This window comes from Cinclus cinclus, chromosome 12, assembly GCF_963662255.1.
Source record: "Cinclus cinclus chromosome 12, bCinCin1.1, whole genome shotgun sequence".
Classification (NCBI taxonomy): Eukaryota; Metazoa; Chordata; class Aves; order Passeriformes; family Cinclidae; genus Cinclus; species Cinclus cinclus.
In genome coordinates, this window is record NC_085057.1 from 9,078,137 (window position 1) to 9,103,099 (window position 24,963).

Consider the following 24,963-nt stretch of genomic DNA (forward strand, 5'->3'; position numbering starts at 1 on the left):
GGAGCCGCCGGGCACGCCCACGTGATACGGGAGCGGGTGTGCGTCACGTGACACAGGAACGTGGGTGGCGCCGGCGCGTTCCCGCGGCAACGGGAGCGGGGTGGAGTGGGGGTGTCCTGTCCTGTCCGCCAGGCTTCCGGGTCTGCCCTGTGGGGGCCCGGGTTTGATCCCTGGGAGTGCCGGGCTGGTCTGAGGGGGTCCCGGCTGTGCTGCGCCCCTCAGCCCCACCGCCAGACCCCAAGCCCCTCTGTGCCCCACACCCGGTGGCGGCCAGCCCCCACCCTGGGGAAGCCGCTATGGGATTCCGGGGCAGACAGCCCACGGCACGGGGCGGAGGTGAGGCGGTCTTGCTCTGTAACTTTATTCACACGGGGGTACCCTGCAGCCCCCACCCTGCCTACCGCTGCGGGGGCAGGCGGAGACTGGGCGGCAGGAGAATGGGTGCTTCGGGGGGGGTCCACGCCCCTCCAGGGGATCACTGGCAGGTGTTGTAGATCTGGACCTGCTGGTTGATGGTGGCCAGCACCTCCCTCATTCTGGCCTCTAGCCCACCCAGCTGGGCTGCTTTGGCATCCAGCACTCGCTCATTTCTCTCGTACTCCTCCTCTAATGCTGCAGGGGCAGGGAGAACATGAGTCAGCCTGGCCGCCCTCCACTGCCCCCACCACCGCCCCAGCATCCTCCTCCGGCCTCACCTCGAAGCCTTTGCAGCTTGCCCCGGGCATCCTGCAGCAGCCCTGCAGCCTCCTCCCGCAACTGCTGTGCCCGGTTGCCTGCCTGCTGTGCACCCTGTGCCCGGTGCTCTACCAGCTCCTGTGCTGTCCGGTACCGGTCCCGAAGTGGCCCCTCCAGCATCTGCTGGGCAGCAAGCTGGTCAGTGGGATCTTCAGGGGACCCCTGCTGCCACACCCACACTGGTGCCTCCTAATCACCCACCTGCTTGGCCTCCCCGGCCCGGTCCCGTGCAGTACTGGCTGCCTCTTGGGCACGTGTGGCTGCCAGGCTGTTGTTTGCACGTTTCACCTTCAGGGCATCAGTCTGCCTGTCCAGGAGCCCAATCTGCTCCATGGCACCTGCCAACTGCTGCTCTGCACTTCCAGTCTGGGTCTGCATCTGGGGATCGATGGCATGGTTTGGTTTGGTGTCGCATGGTGGGGATGGGGTTCCATGGCTGTAAGGATGGGGCTCCTACCATGCTAAGGGCTCTCTCGCTGTGCTGGATGTCACTAGCAGATTGCTGCAGTGCCTGCTCGGCCATGCCCTGGGCTTGCCGCGCCTCCTCCAGCGCCTGCCGTACTGCCTCGGCTGTGCCCCGCACTCCCTCCGCCCGTGACCTGAGGCCAGATGGCAAGGCCTCAGCATAGCCTGGGCTGGGGGTCCCTGGAGGGATTGCATCTTCACATCCCTGGGCTCACCTGGCCCGCTGGGCATCCTGCAGCAGCTGCCCAGCCTTATGCACATCACCGGCTGTCTGCTCCAGGATGGCATCCACGCTGGCCAGGCTGCGGACCCGCGTCTTGATCTCCTCGGCCAGGTGCTGGATCTGGTCCGGTGCAGCAGGGAGTGACAGCTCCAGTACCCGACTGGCTACCACCTCAATGCTCTCAGGATCAGCCCCCTCCTCTGCAGGTGGAAGTAGTCAGTGTGTTCCCTACAGCAGGCTGGGGTGGAGGGGACAGGCAAACCAAAGGGCAGAGGGGAACATGGGACAGGGCAGGGGGGAAGAGATGGCTGGAGGGCACAGGATGGTTGGGGTAGGGCAGGGACCATGCAGTGCAGCATGGGGCAGGGGTGGCACAGTCCACATGCAGTGTCGGACAATGCAGTGCGGTGCAGTGGAGGGTCAGTTCAGTGTGGTGCAGGTGCAGAGCCATAAAGCCCTCCCGGCATGCCGGCACTCACGACTCAAGAAGGCCTTGACATGACTGATTAGCTCCCTCAGCTCCTTGTTGGAGCTCTCCACACAGGCCCTGGTCTGGTTCGCCTTGTCCAGGGCTGCCTGTGCTTGCAGCCGGGCCTCATTTGCCTTCCCCTTGGCCTCTGCCACCTGAGCACGGGCAGAGATGCTTGGTGCCAGTCCCAATGGCTGCAGAGCGTGGCTGTGCCACCAGATCCCACCCATGTGCCACACACCTTGTGGGAGAGCTGGGTCATGTCACTGGCAGCCTGACGCAGCTCCTCCTGGGCATGGCGTGCCCGGTCCAGAGCACTGTCAGCCTTGGACACAGCTCCACCACAGCTCAGACCACCACAGCGTCGTCCCCCATCCTCATCCTGGCACCCGGCACCTCCACAAGGGCTCTCCGCACAGGGCACATCACCCACCACACCGCAGACCTGCAAAGCAGCATGGGATCAGGGCAGCTCTGGGTGCCATTCCCCCAGTTCCCTCCCTATGTGCCACCTTCTCGTTGAGCGGCTGCAGACTCAGTGCCTGTGCCCTTGCTGCCAGGTCCATCAGTGCCCGCCGGCTGGCCGCATTGTGGCGATTGAAGTCATCCCGCTGGCTGGCCAGGAGCTGCTCAGTGCGGTGACGAGTGCCTGCCGAGATGCTGACAGGGCTGGGCACGGCACGGGTGGAGGTGTCTGCCTGGCGCTCGGCCTCCTGCGACTCCTCATAGGACTGACGAATACTGTCATAGGCACCTGGGGAGGCAGGGGCAGTGTCAGACCCCTGGCCATGGTCTGACCACTCTGGCCTGGCTCTGTGGTGTGGCTCACCAAGGAAATTGGAAGTCTTGAGGGCGTGTAGCCGCTGTTCCAAGTCCTGCAGGCTGTGGTTGAGGGCGCGGGCGCCCCGGTCCACAGTGTTCAGCACATGGCTGGCATTGAAGTTGGCATCCTGAGCAGCTGTCAGCTCCCCTTCCACTCGTGTCAGCCTCTCAGTTGCCTCTTCAATATGCCGCCTGCAAAGGAAGGGGGTGAAAAGCTGCCCCCATGGCTACCCTGGGAGCTGTGCCCTGTGCCAAGTGCTCACCGCAGTCCCTCCATGGAGTGTGTCAAGTGGGCGGCGGTAGCAGCAGTGGTGTTGCGAGTGGCCACCACATCACGTACAGTGGCAAGGTTCTCCTCCAGCTGCCGGAAGGTGCCCTTGAAGGCGCCAGCAGCCCCGGTGTGCTGCAGGAGGCTGGCCCGCTGTGCCAGTGCTTGGGTACGAGCGGCCAGATCCTGCACCACACGGTCCCAGTCCCCGAAGCAGGGGTGGCAGGGCTGGCAGGCAGGGAAGGTACCAGCAAAGCCCCGGGCACACTGGTCACAGCGGACTCCAGAGATACCAGGCCGGCAGTCACAATGGCCACTGCTGCGGTGGCACTGGGCACTGGCTATGCCACGGGGGTCACAGTCACAGGCTGCAGGGAGAGTAGTGTCAGGGCACTGTAAGGCCCACTGCAGTCCCCCGGCTGGTACCAGCTCTCACCTCGGCACTGCTGCCGCGGGTCACCCCAGTGGTGCTCCTGGCAGTCGGTGCAAGTCTGGCCCCCAAAACCTGGCCGGCAGGAGCACTGCCCTGTGAACTGACAAACATGGCATAGTCGAGGCTGGTACTGCGGTAGCACACCCCCAGCCCTGTCCCATCTCCCCTGTCCCTGTCATGTCTCACCTGGTTGCAGGTGGGTGTCAGGGAGTGCTGGGGGTGGCAGGCACAAGGCTGGCAGCCTCTCCCACTGGCCAGGTTCCAGAAGTTGGGGCTGCAGCGGTCGCAGCTCTGGCCCTCCACATGGGGCAGGCAGTGGCACTGCCCACTGTGCCTGTCACAGTGGCACTGCTGGGGCCCACAGGTGCTGGGGTCAGTGCCCAGGGGGTTGCAGGAGCAACCTGGAATGAGGACAAAGATGGGGATGAGATTGGGATGGAGATGGAATGGAAGTTCTGATGGGGATAGAGCAGGAATAATGTGATGATAGATGAAGGTGGAAGCAGTGTGGAGACAGAGATTGGGCAGGTGGAATGCAGGTGGAATGGGAGCAGTATGAGAACCACTGGTGGGGACAGAATGGAGATGGGACCAGGGTCAAGATAGAGCTGGAATAATGACAGGATGGGGACAGACAGATGGCAGTGGGGACAAGAATGGGCATAAGAATAGGATGTAGGTGGGATGGAATAAGTTGGACATCGGGACAGGGACTGGGCCACAGTGCTGGGCCTGAGCAGAGGAGACAGCCCTGTGCACAAGCAGGGGCAACCATGGGTGCACATGGTCCCCAAAGATGTGTCAGGCCCTGGAGGAAAGTCCATCTTGGCATGGGTACTCACGCCTGCAGCTGTGTCGTGTGGCATCTCCATAGAAGCCGGGCTGGCATTCAGCGCAGTGGGGCCCTGCTGTGTTGTAGAGGCAGCGCAGGCACTGCCCTGTGCGCCGGTCACAAGCCTCTGGGTCCATCACATCGATGTTATCATGACACTGGCAGGGCAGGCAGTGCCCACCCTGCAGAGGGTCCCCATAGTACCCAGGGGCACACTCATCACAGCGGGAACCTGCTGACACAGAGCGCTAGGCAGTGCCTGGGGACAGGGCACCCCAGAAGGCTCTGAGTGTGCCATGGCAGGTACCCACCTGTGTAGCCAGGGCTACAGTGGCAGACAACCTGTTGGGTGCGGCTGTCTTGATAGCAGGAGGCAGCAAAGTGGCGGGCGGTGCTGGGCCCCTCAGGACAGGGGCAGGGCCGGCAGTGCTGCCCAGAGCCAAGCGATGGGTTCCCAAAGTGTCCGGCCGCACACCTGTGGGCAGGAGGTCAGCAGGAGCCAGGGCTGGCAACACCCTGCCCCAGTCCGGGCATGTACCCCACCTACCTCTGGCACCTTTCACCATCTGTGTGGTCACGGCAGCGCAGGCAGCTGCCTGTCCGAGGGTCACAGTTCTCAGTGTGCCCGTTGCACTGGCAGGGCCGGCAGACAGGGAAGCCCCAGTGGCCGGGCTGACAGCGGTCACAACGTGGGCCATGGGTACCCTCACGGCAGGGGCACTGCCCTGTGGTGCTGTCGCAGATGGTGCTCACTGAACCCTCATGGCTGCACTGGCATGCTGGAAAGCACAGCACCCACAGTGTCTGCCCCCTAGTTTTAAGGAGCATCCCTTTCCCATGCCCCCAGCCCTGGGATGCCCAGGCTCCTCTCCCACTGGCACTCACGTCGGCAACCACCAGGCCCAAAGCCAAATGTTCCTGGGGAACAACGGTGACAGCGTCGTCCCATGACATTGGGTTTGCACTGGCACTGCCCACCCTGGGGCTGGCACTCGGCACTGAGCGAGCCCTGGGGATCGCAGAGGCAGGCTGTAGGCAGAGAGCAGGGTCAGTGTCAGCTGCTGTGGGACAGGGTGCAGGACAGAGCGTGGGGCTGTACTCACACAGCGCCCCATCATGCAGGATGGCTGAGAGGCTGTGCAGGAGGCTGGAGCAAGGCTCAGCCATGGGGGAGGGCCCTGCAGCGTGGAAAGGCTGGGCACAGTGGTAACGCTCAAAGGTCTCTCGGCGCTCCATGGAGCTGGGGTCACCCGCAATAAACATCTCCAGTGAGGAGTAACGGGGCAGGAGCACCAGCTGCGGGGCAAAGTCAGGGGATGTCACGTCCCTGTCTCCCTGTCTTGCCTGTGGCTGCATCCTATCCCCCTGAAGGGTTGCTGTCTCCCATCCCACTTCCCGTCTGCCCCTCACCGAATCAATGAGCACGCTGGCAGTGGGATCCTGATGGGCAGCGGCACAGCCCAGTTCCAGGCGGACCGTGTAGGAGACACCCTGCTCCAAACAGATGGGCTGGGACAGCACCACGTACCTGGATTGGGGCAAAACAGAGCAAGGGCAGCAATGTGCCTCAAGTGAGCCCCAGCACAGCCCAATCCTGCTGAGGTGCTTACCTTGCACCAGAGGGAAGGCTGGTGGAGAGCTGGTCATCGGCAGGGATGGTGTTTCCACAAGGGCTGCTGGTGGAGACAGGGCTGGGGCGCAGGACCTTCAGCCCCACCTCCTGCCAGGCCTCTGGGTGCTAGCAGCCGAGAAGGAGCAGTGTCAAAAAGCCTCACCATACGGAACTCCCCACCATACCTCCCAATCTGACAATGTATCACACAACTGGTTTCACCATCTGGTGCTCACCTGGGGCTCATAGCGGATGACCACATCATACTCAGTGGAGAAAGGCACGTCACTCACATGAAACTCCACCCAGCCACCTTCCAACATGCGGGCAAAGCCTGTCCCTGTCCAGGAACCTGGACGGTCTGGGGGGGGCTCACGCTCCACCACTGAGCCCTGGTGTAAACAGGTGTTGTGAGGTGGGACCCTAAAAATTGCCTTAGCTGGCAGGCACTGCTCTACCCTGAGCAGGGAGGCAGACCACTGCCTGCTGGTTTGGGAACCCTGTAAAGGGGCACCCACTGCCCTGCTCTGCCTGATGTCCTCCCCAGGGACACCTTAATTCCTTACCTGATGCAGCCGTGCATCCTCTGCCTCATAGGTGTAATGATCCAGATTGATGCGGTAGAAACCAGTCTCCACCTGTTCACACTGTCGTCCTATCACATGGCTGCGGCACTGGCACTGCCCTGTCCCCATGGCACACCTGGTACCCCAGCAGCACCATCAGCCCTGATGCCAGGAGGGGTGCTCCTTGCCCTCTGCATCCCCACAAAGACTCACAGGTTGTTGCGAGCACCTCCCACATCGCAGTCACAGGGCCGGCAGCCTGGGAGGTCGTGGCTCAGTCCCCAGTGCTCAGGCTGCAGAGGGCAAGGGTGTTAGAGAGCAGTCATCTGTCTACTATAGCCCTGAACACTGTGCATGAGCACAGACCCACTCACCAGGCACTGGTTGCAGCTGCGCCCAGTCACCAGCCGCTTGCAGAAGCACTCCCCACTGACAGGGTTACACCGGCTGCCATCAGCCACCGTGCCACGGGGATCACATTGGCATCCTGCATGGAAGGCCAGAAGTTTCCAGCAATGCCAAACCACGTGCCTGGCCCTGGTGGGTGCCACCCTGGTACCTACTCTGGCAGCCTTGTGGGTTGTCAGTGCTGAGGCCAAAGAAGCTGGGTTTGCAGCGGTCGCAGCGGGGACCAGCCACATGCTCCTTGCAGCGGCACTGCCCCGCAATCAGGCCCCTGGCTGGGTCATCAGCACTGTCGCATAGCCCACCATCCAGAGAACCCTCAGGGTCACAGTCACAGGCTGGGGAGACAGGCAGGGTCAGCACTGTGACCACTAAAGTACCCACCTTGCACAGGCTTTGCCACACTGACCTCGGCACACTGCAGGGTCCCGCAGGTCCTTGGTGGGATCCTTGTAATAGAAGGGCTTGCAGAGGTGGCAGTGACGGCCCATGGTGTTATGCTGGCAGTCGTCACACACACCCCCACTGGTGTTCCCCGTGGCCAGGAACACGGCCATGTCAAAATGGCACCGCCGTGAGTGCTCGTTGCAGTCACAGCCTGCAGGGACAGCACCGTGGCATGGCATGTGGCACCACAGCTCACACCTGGCAGGCAGCATCCCCAGTGCCAAACCTCCACTGCCTGGATTCCCCTTATTCTGATATGCAGCACCACAATGCCAAACAACCCCAAAGTACAGCCTGCAGCACCCCAAACACCCCCACCCAGTCTGCATGATGTCAGCCACCACCAAACCACATCCCACTGTACAGCACCCCAAAACCCCTGGCACAGTACAGCCTGACAGCCCTGGCACCAGGATCACTGTGCCAGGAGCTGGTGCCAGCAGGGGCACTCACGGCGACAGGCGTTGGTGCTGGAGCCCTCGGCCGGGCGCCAAGGCAGGTCTTGGTAGAAGTCCTCGCAGCGCTCGCAGTTCAGTCCCTGCGTGTGATGTTTGCAGACACAGCGCCCGTGCACCTGCCAGGACACCATGGTGAGGGGCTGTGGGACTAGGCGGCACAAGCACAGCTATCCAGCTCCAGCAGGGCACACAGGCCTGGCTTGCCGTACCATGCCATTGGTGGTGGCGGGGGCCCCGCTGAGCGGGGCGCACTCAGAAGCGTGCCCGTAGCAGAAGCAGTTCCCGCGCATCACCAGCTCGTAGAGCGCATAGTAGTACTTCTCCTGGATCTCCCGCCGTGAGTCCAACAGGTTGTCACCCAGCGTGTGCAGCTTGGTGAGGTTCACACGCAGGTTGGTGACACGCAACAGGTCTAGGGTGGGGAGAGACCGCTGTTGGCACAGGGTGGCTGGGCACATCTGTGCACAGCCCACCTCTGCTGGGCATAGTTGGGCTGGACTGTGCATGGCACAGGAAGCTATAGGTGGTTCAGAGGGGCTGGGCATGGCTGGGATGGGGTGTGCATGGCATGGGGCATGGGCTGCAGGGTATCAGGGTGGTCTGTTGTTGTTTTCTGTATCACACAGTATTGGCCCAGGGCTGTGCATGGTTTGGGATCACAGGCACGTGGTTGCATGTGGCCAGGCTGGGCTGTATGTAGCTGTGGGGGTTCAGTTCCTACACATGTAGCTGTGCACAGTCTGGCTGTGAGTGGGCTGGGCTCTGCACTCCCATAGCAGAAGCAGGCTGGAACTCCACCAGTGCAGAACACCACCCCTGGCACAGCACCTTTACATGTCTTGGGGCACTCACTACTGGGGGCTGTGCTCAGGAGATGGCTGTTCCTGATGGGCACAGCCTGGGGGCCCTGGGAAGACAGAATGGCTTCCCCAAAACTGCAGTTTCCCAGCAGCCCTGCCCTGCAGATTCCTCCCCTCCTGCTCCCAGTCTAAATTTAGCCTTGGGTGATTAACCCACTGTGTCCTGTGCCCAGCCTGACTCCCCATCTTGAACCACAGCTGGTGTTGGGCTCAGCTGGCACAGCCATCCTCCTCCATTTAACCCAATGTAGCCTGACCTTTAGCTGCTCTCACAGGGCAGGGTGCAGGGGGGCCCAAGACCCCACAGGCTGAATCAGGTCCTGACCCCTGTGTAGGGCCCAGAGTAGGGAGAGAGCAGCCAAAATAGCTACACCCAAAATAGAGCAGCCAAGCAGGAGCCCAGATGGCTGGCAACTCACTTTGGATGGCAGGGCTGTAGGGGTCCCGGATGGGGATGGCAGGGTCCAGCACCCGGTAGATGACCTAGAAGGGGCAGCAAGGTAATGAGAGCAGTGCAGGGGATCCCCTGATTCTCCTGGGACACTACTAGGGCCTCACCTCCCCCTCAGTGGAGGGCTCGATGTCAGAGTAGCGGGACTCGCAGATGACATCATCAATGCGGCGTGGGGGCCCATGGGGGACGTGGGGAAAAGAGGCAGCGCAGTCATAGGCGAAGTATCGATACACCTTCCAGGTGTGCCCAAAGTCTGCTGAGCGCTCCACCAGCATGGCCGCGGGGCGGAAGGTCTGTGAGACACCCAGGTGGGACAGGGGCTAGTCCCACAGTCTCTGAGGGTGTGTTCCATCCTGTCCCGTCGAGCCTGGGTACCCACGCACTGGGACCAACCTTGAAAGTCATGATGAGATGGGTGAAGTGGAACTCGGCCTCCAGGTCTAGCTGGATGCTGACGTGCTCCACACCTGGGGATGACAAGTGTGGCACGTGGAAGCACCCACTCACAAGTCCCGGGGACTCGTCCTCCCCACCCGGCAGTGGTCCAGGGGCGCGGCCGCGGCCACAGGCTGAGTCACACTTCCTCAGTGTGGGAGGAAGGAGAGCCCCCCGGGACAGGACAGGATGCCCCACCACCCCCACCGGAGGTTCTCCGACTCACCGTTCTCCGACTGCCACCAGGCTTTCTTGGGACGGGGGGCAAAGCTGGTGACCACATTCTCGATGCGGTGGCTGTTGGTGTTGGTGCGGGCATCGTAGGGCCGCCGCGAGTCGCAGATGAAGCACTTTTTCTCCTCCTGCAAGTTGGAAGGCTCAATGATGTGTATACCCAACTTGTCCCGCGCCCCTCATCATTGTCCGATCCCCCAGGTCCCGTCCCACTCACCTGGAGGTGGCTGACGATGCAGTAGGGCTGGGGCCGGCGCAGCCCGCAGGTGGAGGTGGCACTTAGGCGGGCTGCTCGCCCCACCAGCAAGTCCCCGGTGGCCGGGTAGCAGCTGCCGCGGGCACAGCCCTGGGGGGAATCGGGGGCCAGGGCCACCCCCAGCCCTGCGGAGCGGCGGAAGGCTGAGGGCGCTGCGGAGCGGGGGGGGGGGGGGGGGGGGGGGGGGCCGGAGCCGGGGCTCCCCCCGCCGCGCCCGGGGCCCCTTCCGCGACCGCCCGGAAACAGGACGGCGGGGCCGGGCCGGACCCTGGCGCCCACCGGCCCCGCTGCGGCGCGGGGTGCGGACTCACCGGCCAGCAGCGGCAGCAGCAGCAGGACGGCGGGACTCCGCTTCGCCGGGCTCCGCATCGCGGGGCGCGACGGGGCGAAACGGGATGGAAAGGGGCGCAAAGGGGGCGCTCGGCAGGTGCCCGAAGGTCCCGTCCCGTCCCGTCCTGACCCACCGGTTCCCCTTCTTCTTCCCGTTCCCAATCCTTTCCCCGTCCTCTTCCCGGTCCCTCCTGGCCCCTCCGAACTGGCGGCAGGCGCAGCGCTCGGGGCTGCGCGGAAAGCGTGGGGCGGATCCCGGCTGGAGCGGGGGAGCGGGCCAGCCGAGAGAGGCGGGAGGAGGCAGGAGCAGGCTAGGCAGAAGTCATCGGACACAGGCACACACAGTTTAGGGCTTTATTTGCAGGCGCGTCCGCACTAAAGGCACCTGCAGAGTGGACGGGACTCCCGGGCTCGGGGACCTGCGGGGAGGCGGGGCGCGACCGGTCCCCCGTCCCGCCAGTGGTCCCTAGCAGGTGGCGTAAGCGTTGGCCCTCTCCCGGATCTCCTGCAACAGCCCGGTGACCTGCTGCTCCAAAGCCTGCAGTCGTGTCACTTTTGCTGCCATCGTCCGTTCATTGGCCCCAAAGCGCTGCTCCAGGTCTGTGGGATGGGCAATATGGTCACAGTGAAGCCTCCCACTGTGTTCCGTATCACCATCTGGACACCCTGTGGGACAGGGCCAGGGAGACACAGGGAGATGTATGGGGAGGTGGCAGGAAATGTACCCCACCATGTCCTCCGCCTCACCTTCCAGCTTCCTCTTGCTGTTGCTGGCCTTATCCAGGAGGTCTTGGGCCTCTGCCATCAGCTGTGATACACGCTGCAGGGCCCCACCAGACACCCTGTCCAGCAAGCCCACCCGGTTCTTCAGCACCACATAACGCTGTGTTACTTGTGCCAGGTCCTGGCGGCATGAAGGCATGGTGAGGCTGAGCACCTGCAGCACCCAGTATCTGCTTGGTGCTATGCATAACCAGGCAGGGACGGAGTTCACCTGGCTAAGCATCCCTGAGGTTGTGGTGGCACGCTGTGCCCCATCCTTGGCTTGCTGGGCCATGTGGCGAGTATCCTGGCTGCTCTCCTGGAGGACAGTGATGTGCTGTGCCAGTTCCTGCAGCCGCCTCTGTGCCTGAGACTCCTTCCTGTCCAGCACCCGCAGACTGCGCTCCGCCTGGCAGGTATGGACACCAGCTGCAGCAGGCACAGCAACCACCATGCCCATGGTGCCAGCCTCACTGCCCAGGCACCTGCCCAATGCCAGTCACATTTCCCCAGCACCAGCTTCCCTACCCATAAAGTGCCCAAGGCATCAGTCTTGCTCCCCACAACACTGGCCCCATTATTCCCGGTGGTAACAGCTCCACTCCCACAGCCCATGCCACTCACCTCCTTGGCCCTGTTCTCAGCCACCTGGATGGCATCTCTGGCGCTCTGCAGGGTGCTCCCTGCTGTCATGGCCTGTGTCTGTGCCACCTCCAATGCCTGCTGTGTCCCCACCAGCTCATCCCTTATGCCTTCTGCTCGCTCCCTGCAGCAGCACAGGCAGCTCCAGTCCCTGCCGGTGCAGGGGGACTGACCCTATTCCCTGCCTGCCCCAGCATGCCCCCACTACTTGCCTGGCCTTCTGTCCCTGTGCCAGCAGACCTTGTGCCACAGCCAGCCCCTCTGCTGTGCTGTTGAGAACTGCATCCACCCCCTCTAGCTGCCCGATGCTGTCCCGTATCTGCCACAGCAGCTCCTGGATCTGTTCGGGGCTGCTGGGCAGGGAGATGTTCAGCACCTGCCGGGCCACCAGCTCGATGCTGCCTGGGTCAGCTCCCTCTTCTGCAGGGACAGGGGAGCAGGGTGGGCTCAGGGTGGTCTCACTGAGTCCTGCCATGCCCATGTGCTCCAGTGCTGGCCCTACCTGCCAGGAAAGCCTTGATTCGGCGGATGAAGTCCCGCAGCTGGGCCGTCGCCTTCTCTGCACGACTGCGGGCGGCCTGAGAGCGCCCCAGTGCCTCCTCTGCCCGGCTGCGTGCCCCCCGTGCCAGCTCCTGCACCTCCTGCATCTGAGGGGAACTTGGCTGAGCAGGGGGAACGGGGCAGCCACAGGATGGGGCATTCAGGGTGAGCAAGGGGTACGAAGGGACAAGATATGAGCCTGCAAAGGAGCATGCAAGGGGGGTGCAAGGGGACAGAGTGTACAGTAGTGGCCCAAGGCGGCGCACACCTAGATGGTACAAAGGGCATCTCTGAATAAGAGATGAGACATGTACAGAACTGACATGCTTGGAGGCATGGAAAAGGAAAAACCAGGACATAGAAGGGGATCATGCAAGGTGGCATGGAAAGGGCACAAAGAAGGACATGCAAAGGTGACACAAGTGGACTCCAGAAAGTGCCATGGAGCAACCACCCCTACCTTCTGTGCCACAACACCCAGCTGCCCTAATGTCACCTCCAGCTGCTGTGAGGCATTTTGTACAGTGCTCAGGGCTCGAGCTGAGATAGGCAGTGCTCCTGCACACCCAGTGCCACCGCAATGCCTTGTCCCCTCACTATCTCGGCACAAGGCTCCTCCACACAACGAGTGCTCGCAGCTCCGGTCTCCAGGTGCCCCACAAATCTGTGATGATGCAATGGTGGAAATGGCAGCTCAACACTACATAGGGGGGTGACACTTGCACCACTTCTGCCAGTCCTGCTCTCACCTTCTCATTGATCCTGGTAATGTTGAGTCCCATCACCCGTTTCTGTGCCTCCCGCAAGGATTTCCGGGCTGCAGCTGTGCCACGGCGGAAAGTGTCTCCCCGCTGCCGCAGCACCCGCTCAGTCTCCCGCTGTGTCATCTGCGCCCTACGTAGCTCGCCAGCCGTGCCATTGGCCACCACCTCTGCCTGCCGTGAGGCCTCCATCGATGCCAGGATGCTGCGGTAAGACTCTGCAGGTGCGGGTGTCAGGGTTTGGCCAGGATGGCCGCCACCAAACCCAAACCTTGCTTGTTGCTCTTACCGCTGAATCCAGCTGCCGCTACATTGCTGAGGAGGGTTTGAAGGTGGGAGGTGGTTCGGTTGAGAACTCCCAGCTTGTGGCTCAGCTCAGCTAGCCGGTCATGGTGCTGCATATCTGCCTGCGCCAGCTGGCCTAGATGTCGCTCCAGCTCTTGGAGGTGCTTCCAGAAGTTGTCCAGCTCCATCCTTTGCGGAGAGAGGGAAGCTTCAAACTTTTGGGAGGGACAAGGGGGATCCCTCCACCCCAGCCCTACATGTACACTTGCCTGGTGCCACCCAACTGCCTGGGCAGTCCATCGAGGAGGGGACCTACAGGGCTGTCCCCCTCTCCCAGCAGCTGTTCCACGTGCCCCAGAGTCTCCTCCAGCTCCCGCAGGCGACGGGGGCTGAGTGGGAGTGCAGATCCCCCCTCCCTCAGTGACTGCACCTGTGCTCCAAGGCGTTGCAGCCCTTCCCTCAGGCTGCCCACGGTCAGGTCCCAGCGCCCAAAGCAAGGGTGGCAGGGTGAGCAGTGGGGGAAGGGCTCCTGGTAGCCCCGCTGGCAGCGGTCACAGCGCAGCCCCCCGAATCCCAGCCGGCACTGGCACTGCCCGTTGTCCTGCTCGCACTGTGGGCTCTCAGCACCCAGCGGGTCACACTCACAGGCTGCAGAGACAGTTGGTGGCGTGTCCCAGCCTTCCCATGGAGCCCCATGCCCCCAGATTGCCATCATGTCCAAGCATCCCATCAATCTATCCCAAGCATCTTCTATTGTTCCCATAGTTCCACCAAGTACTCTGGGTCCCCTGAGTCCTGCATGTCCCCAGAGATATACCATGTCCTCAATGCTCCACCATGTTCCCAGCATCCCACTGTTTCCCCAAGGTCCACTATGCCCACAGTGTCCCACCACATTCTCAACATCTCCTGAGTCCCCAGTCTCACTGTGTCCATGTGTCCTACCATGTCCCCAGGGCACCCATTCCCTAGAGTCTCACCATGCACCTAGAGTCCCACCACATCCCCCGTCCCCAGAGCCCCTGCTCCCCCAGTCCCTGGGATGTGCTCCCACCTCGGCACTCCTGCTCAGGGTCTCCCCAGTGGTGCTCCTGGCACTGGGAACACACACGACCCCCGAAGCCAGGCCGGCACTGGCACTGCCCTGTCACCTGCAGCAACAGTGCCATGCTCACTGTGCAGCTCACTGGGCCCCAGGAGGGCAGTGGAGCTGTACCAGGGTGCCAGGGCATGTGACTCACTGTGTCACAGGCCGGGTGCAGGGCATGTGTGGGGTGGCAGCCGCAGGGCTCACAGCCCCTTGGCCCCCCCAGGTTCCAGAAGTGGGGTGCGCAGCGATCACAGCTCTTGCCCACAACGTTGGGCCGGCAGGTACAGGCTCCTGTGCCACGGTCACAATCGCAGGAGCCGTTGGTGCAGTGGGAGGCCAGTGTACCCCGCTGGTCACAGCCACAACCTGCAGGAGGGTGGGTGGCCACAAGTGGCTCAGCCCATATCTGCTGCCCAGGCAATGTGCTACTGGCACCAGCACCCTAAATCTGCCTGGCCCCAGTGCCCTCCTGGCCTCAAATTCCTGCACAGTCCCAACACCCCTGATCCCAACACCCCGTGTCCCCTGCCCAGCCCCAGGCACAGTCCCATGGCCCTTCTAACAGCCCCAAAACTCTCCTGGCCCTGAACCCTAGGCCTGCAACACCCCAAAATTCTCACTGACCCAACCCAAATTAACCCACACCCAACCACAGCCCCATGCCTCATCCCTGCCTTGAGCTCTTATATCACTTCAACCCCCCCATCCTAAACCCCCATACAGCCCCAGCCCCACAGAGCTCCCTGCCCCGCTCACGCCGGCAGCTGCGCTGCAGGGCATTGCCGTAGTATCCAGGCTGACACTGGGCACAGTGTGGCCCAGCAGTGTGGTACAGGCAGCGCAGGCACTGTCCTGTGTGGGGGTCGCAGCCCTCTGGGTCGCTGGCATCGATGTTGTTGTTGCACTGGCAGGGCCGGCACTCCCCCCCCTCCACCTCCGGAGCCCCAAAGTAACCAGGGGAGCAGCGGTCACAGCGCGGCCCTGCAGAGATGGGGGTTATAGGTGTTGGGGTCCTGCAGCCCAAATGCAGAGGGTTCCTGCTGCACTGTGCCCACTCTGCCCCTTACCTGCATATCCAGGAGCACAGAGACAGACAATGTGGTGTGTCTCATCGTCAGCATGGCAGGCAGTCCCGTGGTAATGCCGTGTGCCAGGGTAGCCGGGGCAGGGGCAGGGCCGGCACTGCTGCCCCGAGCCCAGCACAGGGTTTCCATAGTAACCATCCTGACACCTGAAAGGATGAGGGAGGACCCAATGGGTCCCATCCCATCCCATCCCATCCCATCCCATCCCATCCCATCCCATCCCATCCCATCCATCCTATTATATCTATCCAGTCATCCATCCATATCCATCATCCATCCAATTATATCTATCCCATCCACACCATGCTGTCCCATCCCGGTCTACCCCATCCCATCATATCCATGTGACCCCATCTCAACCCATCCCACCATTCCAACATATCTCATACCATCATATCTCATCCTGTCCTACCCCATTTTATCTATCCCATCCTACTCCACGCCATGCCATCCCCTCCTCTTGGATCTGGCTCACCTCTCACAATGCCGTCCGCTTGTATGGTCACGGCAGCGCAGGCAGGTGCCCGTTCGGGGGTCACACTCCTCAGTGTGCCCATTGCACTGGCAGGGCCGGCAGGCAGGGAAGCCCCAGTGGCCAGGCTGGCACTGGTCACACTGCCGGCCCACGGTGCTGGGCTGGCACCGGCACTGCCCGCTCACCTGGTCGCACAGCTGGGACACCGAGCCCTCTGGGGAGCAGGTGCAGGCTGCAGGGCAGCACAACTCAGGTCAGCCACATGGATGCAGGGACACAGGGATGGACAGACAGACAGACAGCAGGGGACCACTCCACAGGCTGTGGCACAGAAGGACTCATGTGGACATGTAGGTCCACAAGTACATGGGTGGACAGACAGACGAGTGAGTGCAGGACAGCACAGTGCTCATAGGGGGCTCATGTGGATGGATGGATGGATGGATGGATGGATGGATGGATGAATGGATGGATGGATAACAGGGACTGAACCTGTGGGCTGCAGGACAGCAGGGCTGAGATGGACACACACAAACAGATAAGTGAACAGGGCAGTGAAGAGGGTGCTGATGGCTGGACAGGCAGACAGGAGAGACAGTAATTCCTGGCAGATGAAGATTCCCATTACTCACGGCTGCATCCCAGGGGCCCGAAGCCGTAGCTGCCTGGGGCACAGCGTTCGCAGCGTCGGCCGATGACATGGGGCTTGCACTCACACTGCCCACCCTGTACCTGGCACTCGCTGCTGCGGGAACCCTGTGGGTCGCACTGGCAGGCTGCAGGAGCAGGACCAGCATGTGGCCAGGGCTGCATTGTCTGCACCCGCCCACAACTGTCCATGCCTGCCCCCCACCTCCCCATGCTCTGCCACTGCTTCCCTGCCCACCATGCCATGGGCATGGGCATATCCTGACCCACTGCCCCAGGCAGGGCTCCAACCCTGCCCACTGCAGGCTCCCTACTCACGCAGTGCCCCGCCGTGCATCAGGGCTGAGACACTGCAGACCAGGCGGGCACAGGCCTGGGCCAGGGGATGAGGGGGAGCCATTCGAAACACCTCCAGGCACTGGTACCGCTCCAGCTCCTCCTGGCGCGCTGCTGCCTCTGCCCCATGGAACCCTGGCAACTCTGATACCCGCGGCAGGAGCACCAGCTGTGGGAAGGGGAGATGGGGCTGGGGGGTATAGCCAGCTTCCACTGTGGGACCTACCACCAGGTGGGATCTGTGTGCTCCAGGACAGTCCCAATCCTGCTGGGTCAACTACCCCAGCTCCATCAACAGCTCCAGCTCCACTGATATTCCCATATAAATTGCCATCCCCATAAGCTTCCTTATCCCCTTCCATACTGACATCCCTATGCCAACCCCAACTATCTAAGTCCCCAGCCTCATTGATAACCCCTTCCCATCAACATCTACTTCTCCTTTTCCTTCCCCATCCCATTCCCATGCTTATCCTCATCCCCATCTCCATCCCATCCTATCTCATCCCATCTCATCCTCGTCCAAACCCAATATACATCCCCAGAGCAGGTTTCCACTCCAGCCTGTGGTTCTCAGTCCCTGCCCATGATCCCACCCCTGCCAAACCTGAGGCATAAGGTGCAGTGGGACCCCCCTCACCGAGTCGATGAGGATGAAGGCACCAGGGTGGCGCTGGGTGACACCGGCCCGCTGAAGCCGCATGGTCACCTCATAAGGGGTGCTAGGCTCAAAGCAGAAAGGCCGGGACAGCAACACGTACCTGTTCAGAGTCAGGTGTTGGGGCATGGGCACAGCAGGGCCATGGAGACAGCAAAAGGATAGCAGCAGGACCCAACCACCTCCCTTGTTCCCATCCCCAGCCCACCCCAGCCCATCCCATTGCACCTCTGGCTGTGGGGCAGACTCTCACGGTACATCTGCTCGGAGGGCAGCAGGTTCCCACAGCGAGAGCTGGTGGGCAGCACCCGGGAACTGACGCTGACCATGGCCTCCCAGTCCTCAGCTGACTGTGGCGACAAGCAAGGCAGCGTCAGAGCTGTTCTGTGCCATACACACCATGGCCATGGTTGTGGCAGTGCTCACCTCGGGCTCATAGCGCAGCAGCAGCTCGTAGTCCATGGGGTAGGGCACGTTGTCCACGCGGAAGGTCAGGCCAGCCCCATCCCGCACCCGGGCAAACCCCGAGCCCGTCCACGTCACCATGCGCCCGGCACTGTCCCGCACCACCTCCTCCACATCCAGCTGGGCAAGGCATCAGCAGTTTGGCCCTGGCTCTACCCCCAGCCACTTCTGCCCTGCAGTGCCTCACTGTGCCTTCTCCTACTACCCCAGGGCTCACCTTGGGGGGCTGCTGGCGGCTGCGGCGCGAGGGGACAGGGGGGTGGGGAGCACGGGGTTGATGCCGTGAGCGTCCCTTCCGCCCCACCGGCTCCCTGGTGTCATACTCCAGGCAGTCCTGGGGCACCTCCGCCCGAATGGCACCCTGCAGGGACGGGGATGGTGGCCAAGCACAGGGACCGCCATGCACAAGGACAGCCATGCACAATACATGGCAACAGCCACATGCAGGACAGGGTGACAGCCATGCATAGAGCCCAGCAGCAGCTATGCATGGAGCATGGTGCATAGTGACAGCCATGCACAAGCACAGGGACCCCAAGGAGACTCACCGGGAGCTGAGGGTGGCTGGGGCCATGGCCAGTGGCCTGCTCAGCTTCATAGGTGTAGTAGTCAAGGGGGGCACAGAAGAAGCCGGGCTGTACCTGGTCACACTGCCGCCCCATGATATGGGGACGGCAGGGACATGCCCCATCCTCCATGGAGCACCTAGGGGTGACCATCCTGTCCCTTCATCTGTCCTTCTGTCTGTCTGTGTCTTCATCCATCCCTACTTCCATCTCTGTCCCCATCCCTCCATCTCTGAGGGTAGAGATCCCTCTCTTTCTGCCTCCATCCAAGCCCCCATATCCCCCCAGCCTTGTCCCCATCCCTCCCTCCCCCATGTGTGACTCCCAGCCCTGTCCCCACTCTCTCCCCCACCCCTGTCCCTCCAGGTGCTATGCTGGGCCCCACCGGTTGTTGTAGGCTCCCCCGAAGTCACAGGCACAGGGCCGGCAGCCCCCCAGGTCATAGCTCAGACCCCAGAACTCGGGCTGCAGTGAGGAGAGGACATGTAGGGCAGGTATGGGGTCAACCCAGCCTTGGGGGTTGCCACAGGGTTGGGGACAGTCAGGCCCACAGGCATGGTGTGGGGCAGGCTGGGACACTCACCACACACTGGCTGCAGGAGCGCCCAGCCACGAAGCGTTTGCAGTAGCAGTCCCCACTGATGGGGTCACACGGGGAGCTGCCTGCTACCGTACCCCGTGGGTCACACCTGCATGCTGCCCCCCCACATGCACAATGTGAGGAAGTGCCAGTGGGACCACAGCCCACATGCTTCATGGCCCTCCTTCCCCATCCCATATTCACCCATCTTCATCCCTCCATCACCATCCCGCCATCCATTCTCATGCAACTATGCCATATTCCTCCATCCCACATCCTTCCACACTCATCCCTCTATCCCAGATCTTTCCATCCTCTTTCCTCCATCACCATACCTCTACCTCCATCCCTCCATCCTCATCCATCCTGACCCCATTCTTCCAACAACATCCCTTCATTCCCCATCCCTCCAACTTCATCCCTTCATCCCTAACCCTCCATCATCCCTTCCATCCCCATCCCTACTCCCATGCCACCCCCGGCTCCCAGCTCACGCTGGCAGCCCTGTGGATCGCCATGGCTGAGGCCATAGGCGCCGTGCCGGCATCGGTCACAGCGGGGACCAGCCACATTCTCCTTGCAGCGGCACTGCCCCGCAATCATGCCAAGCGCCACGTCCGTGTGCCCGTCGCAGGCACCTCCATCCAGTGAGCCTGCCGGGTCACAGTCACACGCTGCCAAGAGAGATGATCATGAAGAGTTCTGGCTGCTGGCTCTGGGAGCTGTGAGGCTGGGGTAGGTGGCACTGGGAGCCATAGAGCTGGGACAAGCCATGGGGCTGGAGTCCCAGGACACTCACGGGCACAGGCAGTGGGGGACCGGATGTCAGAACGAGGGTGCCGGTAGTAGAAGGGCTTGCAGAGGTGGCAATGACGACCCATGGTGTTGTGCTGGCAGTCGTCACACACACCCCCACTGGTGTTCCCCGTGGCCAGGAACACGGCCATGTCAAAATGGCACCGCCGTGAGTGCTCGTTGCAGTCACAGCCTGCAGGGACAGCACCGTGGCATGGCATGTGGCACCACAGCAGGCAGCATCCCCAGTGCCAAACCTCCACTGCCTGGATTCCCCTTATTCTGATATGCAGCACCACAATGCCAAACAACCCCAAAGTACAGCCTGCAGGACCCCAAACACCCCCAACCAGTCTGCGTGATGTCAGCCACCACCAAACTACATCCCACTGTACAGCACCCCAAAACCCCTGGCACAGTACAGCCTGACAGCCCTGGCACCAGGATCACTGTGCCAGGAGCTGGTGCCAGCAGGGGCACTCACGGCGACAGGCGTTGGTGCTGGAGCCCTCGGCCGGGCGCCAAGGCAGGTCTTGGTAGAAGTCCTCGCAGCGCTCGCAGTTCAGTCCCTGTGTGTGGTGCTCACAGACACAGCGCCCGTGGATCTGTGGGGAAAACCCAAATCAGTGTGGCTGCCAGGTCCCACTGGGCACTGTGCCATGCTGTTAGGTGCGTGCACCTCACCATGCCAGGGACAGAGGGTGTTGGGGCACCCGGTGCTGGGGCACAGTGGGCAGCATGGCCATGGCAGAAGCAGCTCCCACGCAGCACCAGTTCATCCACAGCGTAGTAGTACTTTTGCAGCACCTCCCGACGTGAGTCCAGCAGGTTGTCTCCCAGTGTGTGCAGCTTGGTGAGGTTCACCCTCAGGTTGGTGACACGAAGCAGGTCTGGGGGCATGTCACTGTTATCACCTGCCCTGATGCCAACCAGCCCTGCATCTCCAACACCCCTGGCCGCATACCCTGGATTTCTGGGCTGTAGGGATCTGCTACGGGGATAGAGGGGTCCAGCACCTTGAAGATGACCTGTGAGAAAGAAGGAATGGGTGATCCTATTCCACCCAGACCTCTGGCCCTGCTCTGCACCACCCTATCCCTACTCACCTCCCCGTGGCTGGAGGGCTCGATCTCAGAGTAGCGCTGGTCACATAGCACCTCATCCACACGCCCCAAGGGGTGGGTGGGGACTCCAGGGAAGAGTTTGGAGCAGTTGTAGGCAAAGTAGCGGTACACCTTCCAGGTGTGCCCAAAGTCCGCTGAGCGCTCCACCAGCATGGCCGCGGGGCGGAAGGTCTGCAGGACAGCCAGATGGGATGGGGGCCAGACCCACAGCCCCTCTGGATCCGTCCTGTCCCATCCCATTCCATCCCATCCCAGGCATCCATGTGCCAGGACCCACTTTAAACTTCATGATGAGGTGGGTGAAGTGGAACTCGCTCTCCAGGTCCAGGCGGATGCTGACATGCTCCACACCTGGGAGACAGAGAGAAAGAGAGACAGAGATGGCTGAGGCTGGGGAAGACTCCCACGACCACGCAGCCCCACAGCACGTGCATATAGGGCAACCCCACTGCCACCCTAACCTCACCATTCTCTGACTGCCACCAGGTCCGTTGGTCATGAGGGCTGCTCAGGTAGATGACATTCTCAATGCGGTGGCTCTCAGGCAGGGATGGTTCACGTGAGTCACAGGTGAAACATTTCTCTGAATCCTGTGCCAGGGAGTGGCACCATCAGGGATGTGTGACTGGAGGCTGCACTGGATCCTGGCTCTGTGGGTCTACACCAGAGCCATTCTGGGGCTGGGTGGGCTCACCTGGAGGTGACTGACAATGCAGTACTCCTGGGGCCCGTCCAGCCCACAGGTGGAGGTAGCACTCAGGCGGGTGGCTCGCCCCACCAACAGGTTCCCAGTGGCTGGGTAGCAGCTGCCACGGGTGCAGCCATGGCTCACATCAGGCTCCTGCCAGTCTCCTGCCACCAGTCCCCCCACTGCAGAGAGCATGAGGGCATGGGCTGGGTGCTGCACTGGAGTGCCTGGGCATCCCCTGTTCCCCCATGCACTCACCCCACCCCCAGCGGTCCCATCCCGTCCCATCCCTACATCCCGACCCACTGATGCAGCACGAAGCTTCATGATCCGGAAAGGTGCTGGCAGCAGTGCTGCAGCCTCGTGACCAGGAGCAGGGAGTGGGGTGAGTGGGGGCTGGGCTGCCCGTGCTCCTGGGGGCCTGGGCAGCCCCAGGGTGCCGAGAAGTGCTGGGGGGAGTCAGAAGCCAGGTCAGGCGCTTGCTAATCCCAACAGGGCTTAGTGCAGCCTGGATTCCCTGCTGGGTTTTGTGGCAGTCAGGTGATGGCCGCTGCCAGGCAGGCAGCATCGTCATTGCCACCTCTGCTGCCCAGCACCCTCCACCCAGACTGAGGTCCCTGAACCACCACAGCTCCCAGTACTTCGGGCATGCAGGGTGCCCACGAGGCCAATGCTTACCCAGGAGGAAAGCAAGCACCAAGAGGTCCATGGACAACCACGGAATCTGCCTGGTGGAACACGGAGATGGCACTGCGGTAGGGTGCAGGGTATGGCATGGGATGCAGGGCAGCTGGTGCCTGTCCTCTCCTGGCTCTAGCACAACCGTGAAGTCCAGTATGCACCCCCCTGCACTGGCATGATGATGCTTTCCACGGACAACACGAGGAATAAGGGTCACCTGGGGCAGTTGGGTCTGAAAGTCCTTCGGGATGATATGCAGCACCCAGATGAGCAGCTCTGGGAGACTGTCACACACACACACCCAGGCACACAGCCATGCTATGCCCCACCAGGGCTGGCATGAATTGTGCCATGCCCCGTCCTGCCTGGCTCAGAATGGATCTGTTCTTTTGAGAGTCACTAGTGTCCCTGGGGGGTACCAGCACCGGGCCAGGGCCAGCTTGGGAGGGGAGCCAGGAACGCCGGAGCCGGCAGGGCAAGGGCGTTCCTGACTCTGGCCAGGGTCCCGCTGTTAAATTTAGGTTGGAGTTGCCTTTTGTGTTTCCTTCTCTCCCGGTACTTCCCGCTCCCAGCCTCACAAGTGCTGGATCAAAGCCTGGTCCCGGCTCTGCCCAAACACATCTCTCCTGTCCCCCGCACGGAGCCAGCCCAAGGCAGAGGGCTTCGGGGCGGCGGGGGGAACCGCGACTATGTCCTGGCACCCGCCCCGTTCGAAGCCGTGCCAGGGCGATAGGCAAGGTGGTGCAGAGCCACGTGCTGGCACGAGGGTCCCCGAGCCCCGCGAACCCCCTGTACCTGGCGTCCTGCGGCGTCCGGCGGGACCAAGGCCAGGGTCGAGGGCGGCGTGGGACCCTCTGCCCCTGGGCTGGGCGCGCAGAAATGAGCTGGGGCAAGGGCAGCGATGGGATGGCGGCCGGTGGCCCCCCTTCCCCGTGTACGATTCTTATTCAAATGGGCTGCCCGCTGAAAGGGACGGCGGTCTCCAGGCTACGGGAATGTCACTGCCGATTCCTTCTGCCTGGAGGCCCCCACCGCCCGCCCGCCCGCGGAGGCCAGGCCGGCCAGGCGTCGGCAGCCCGGGCACGCCCCAGCCCCCAGGCGGCACGGTGGGCCCCGCCGGCAAAACAAAAGGGCGTCTCGTGGGCTGGCGAGCCAGAGGCTCCGCGTTCCCTGGGCTCCCGGCACGGCGCGGCAGGAACGTGCCTGCTGCCACTGGCAGTGAGGTGTGGGGGGCGGCATGGCGGGATGGGTGCCTGATGCTCCAGGAACCGGCGGGTGCAGATACAGTGCACCGTTCTTTGCCCTAGCTGGGGATATCCCACGGCGAAGGCACCTGCACGGCTACGCTGCAGGGTGGAGCCGTGCAGGGCACCTGCTCCACCAGGACCTCACCCGGGCACGGTCACGATGCTGCCGGATGGGAACGTCCCTCCCGAGGTACCTGTCCCTCCCCACTGCCACAACTCCGTGGGCAAAGTCCGGCACACGTCAGCCACAGGAAGTGAGTGCATGGCAGGGGCTGGGGTCTCCAGCCTGTCACTGCCCAGGGACCCCGCAGCCCCTTCCTTGTGTGCTGCCTCATGCCAGTCTCCAGCACCCAGCCCGTGCCGTGGGGCTGTGCCGTGTGCCGAGGACTGTGCCATGCCCCAGAGCTGTGCCGTGCCCAGGGTCTCCCCTACGGCACACTGGCTCCTACCTGTGCCCGTGGGAGCCTGGGATGCTGGGCAGGCGGCTGGTGGCCCGGGTGGGCTGCCGAGTCGGAGGCCCGCTGGGCTCAGGCTGGGCTCGGGCTGGGCTCGGGCAGGGCTCAGCTGCTGTTCCTGGAGGAGGGCGGCCGGTGCCTGTCTCCTCCTCCGGCAGCCGTGCCAGGCGAGGGGAGGGACCTGCCCGCACCGAGATTTAGCCAAGGTGAGGCAGAGGAAGGTACACGGTGGAGGTGGCCCACGTGTGAGCAGCACTGTCCTGTGCCTAGGCTGGCCAGGAGAAGGCACAGCATTCCCACAGGACTGCTGTGCCCGGTTGTGCAGCACGTGGGGCTGCTGAAACAGGCAGTTTGGCTGCGACTCGCCCCACACGGCACGGGCCCGTCTGTGCCTCTTCAGGGCACATCTCAAGCCGCGGTACCGGGAGCCCTGCACTGCACTACCTCGGTACCCATGCCGGATGGATCCTGTTCACGCCCAGTGCTGGCACTGCGAGCGCCACCGTGCCCCACTCACCCTGTGCTGGTCAGGGCTGCCTGGGATCGTCTGGACTGGCCACGTTGAGTGCTGAGCCGGCAGCCCTGAAGCCCTGCAGGGAGCACGGCTGTGCACCAGAGTCGGGTTCCACAGAGACTTCACTGTCACGCAGGGATACTGCCTTTTATTAGCCAAGGCCGAAGGAAGGAAGAGGAGCGTGTGCTCTCCATGCCAAGGCCATGCTCTGGCCGACCGCCGTCAAGCAAGGTCATGGGCAGACAAAGAAGCAGCTCTTGGC

At 62.6% G+C, this 24,963-nt stretch overlaps 2 protein-coding genes across 2 annotated transcripts; both read right to left on the reverse strand.

Annotated features, from left to right (window-relative positions):
• Window positions 1-422: 422 nt before the first annotated feature.
• On the reverse strand, window positions 423-10,411 carry LAMB2 (laminin subunit beta 2). The gene is made up of 33 exons (XM_062500469.1): window positions 10,286-10,411; window positions 9,936-10,099; window positions 9,711-9,846; window positions 9,443-9,516; window positions 9,154-9,342; window positions 9,015-9,078; window positions 7,945-8,147; window positions 7,731-7,851; window positions 7,240-7,428; window positions 6,989-7,168; window positions 6,800-6,912; window positions 6,639-6,718; window positions 6,426-6,561; window positions 6,096-6,251; window positions 5,858-5,985; window positions 5,658-5,775; window positions 5,351-5,543; window positions 5,133-5,276; window positions 4,795-5,026; window positions 4,559-4,722; window positions 4,258-4,479; window positions 3,602-3,816; window positions 3,419-3,515; window positions 2,978-3,350; window positions 2,722-2,906; window positions 2,405-2,646; window positions 2,134-2,337; window positions 1,903-2,047; window positions 1,416-1,623; window positions 1,193-1,334; window positions 937-1,113; window positions 696-855; window positions 423-612 (listed from the first exon to the last, which is right to left on the reverse strand). Exons 1-33 carry the CDS (start codon window positions 10,341-10,343, stop codon window positions 476-478), a joined length of 5,349 nt encoding a protein of 1,782 aa, XP_062356453.1. The 5' UTR covers window positions 10,344-10,411; the 3' UTR covers window positions 423-475.
• A 246-nt stretch (window positions 10,412-10,657) lies between these two features.
• Window positions 10,658-24,481, reverse strand: LOC134048605 (laminin subunit beta-2-like). The gene is given in 37 exon segments (XM_062500468.1): window positions 10,658-10,904; window positions 11,052-11,208; window positions 11,299-11,475; window positions 11,691-11,828; window positions 11,917-12,128; window positions 12,211-12,355; window positions 12,709-12,912; window positions 12,998-13,227; window positions 13,299-13,483; window positions 13,564-13,942; window positions 14,349-14,445; window positions 14,536-14,750; window positions 15,141-15,365; window positions 15,452-15,615; window positions 15,945-16,176; window positions 16,577-16,720; window positions 16,911-17,097; window positions 17,569-17,689; window positions 17,815-17,936; window positions 18,013-18,171; window positions 18,269-18,412; window positions 18,600-18,756; window positions 19,003-19,082; window positions 19,201-19,313; window positions 19,692-19,871; window positions 19,997-20,185; window positions 20,477-20,597; window positions 20,677-20,882; window positions 20,957-21,020; window positions 21,099-21,287; window positions 21,394-21,467; window positions 21,583-21,706; window positions 21,811-21,986; window positions 22,483-22,532; window positions 24,182-24,282; window positions 24,285-24,436; window positions 24,439-24,481. Coding segments are annotated over 37 exon segments (5,790 nt in total). The 3' UTR covers window positions 10,658-10,770.
• Between the last annotated feature and the right edge of the window lie 482 nt (window positions 24,482-24,963).

Bases quoted from the DNA above. Each gene is read 5' to 3' on its own strand.
- LAMB2 (XM_062500469.1), bottom strand. From the start codon at position 10,343: ATGCGGAGCCCGGCGAAGCGGAGTCCCGCCGTCCTGCTGCTGCTGCCG. The intron at 4,480-4,558 runs GTGGGTACCTGC...CTGTGTCAGCAG, and splicing joins CTGTAGCCCTGGCTACACAG to GTTCCCGCTGTGATGAGTGT. The intron at 613-695 runs GTGAGGCCGGAG...CTGCCCCTGCAG, and splicing joins CAAGCTGCAAAGGCTTCGAG to CATTAGAGGAGGAGTACGAG.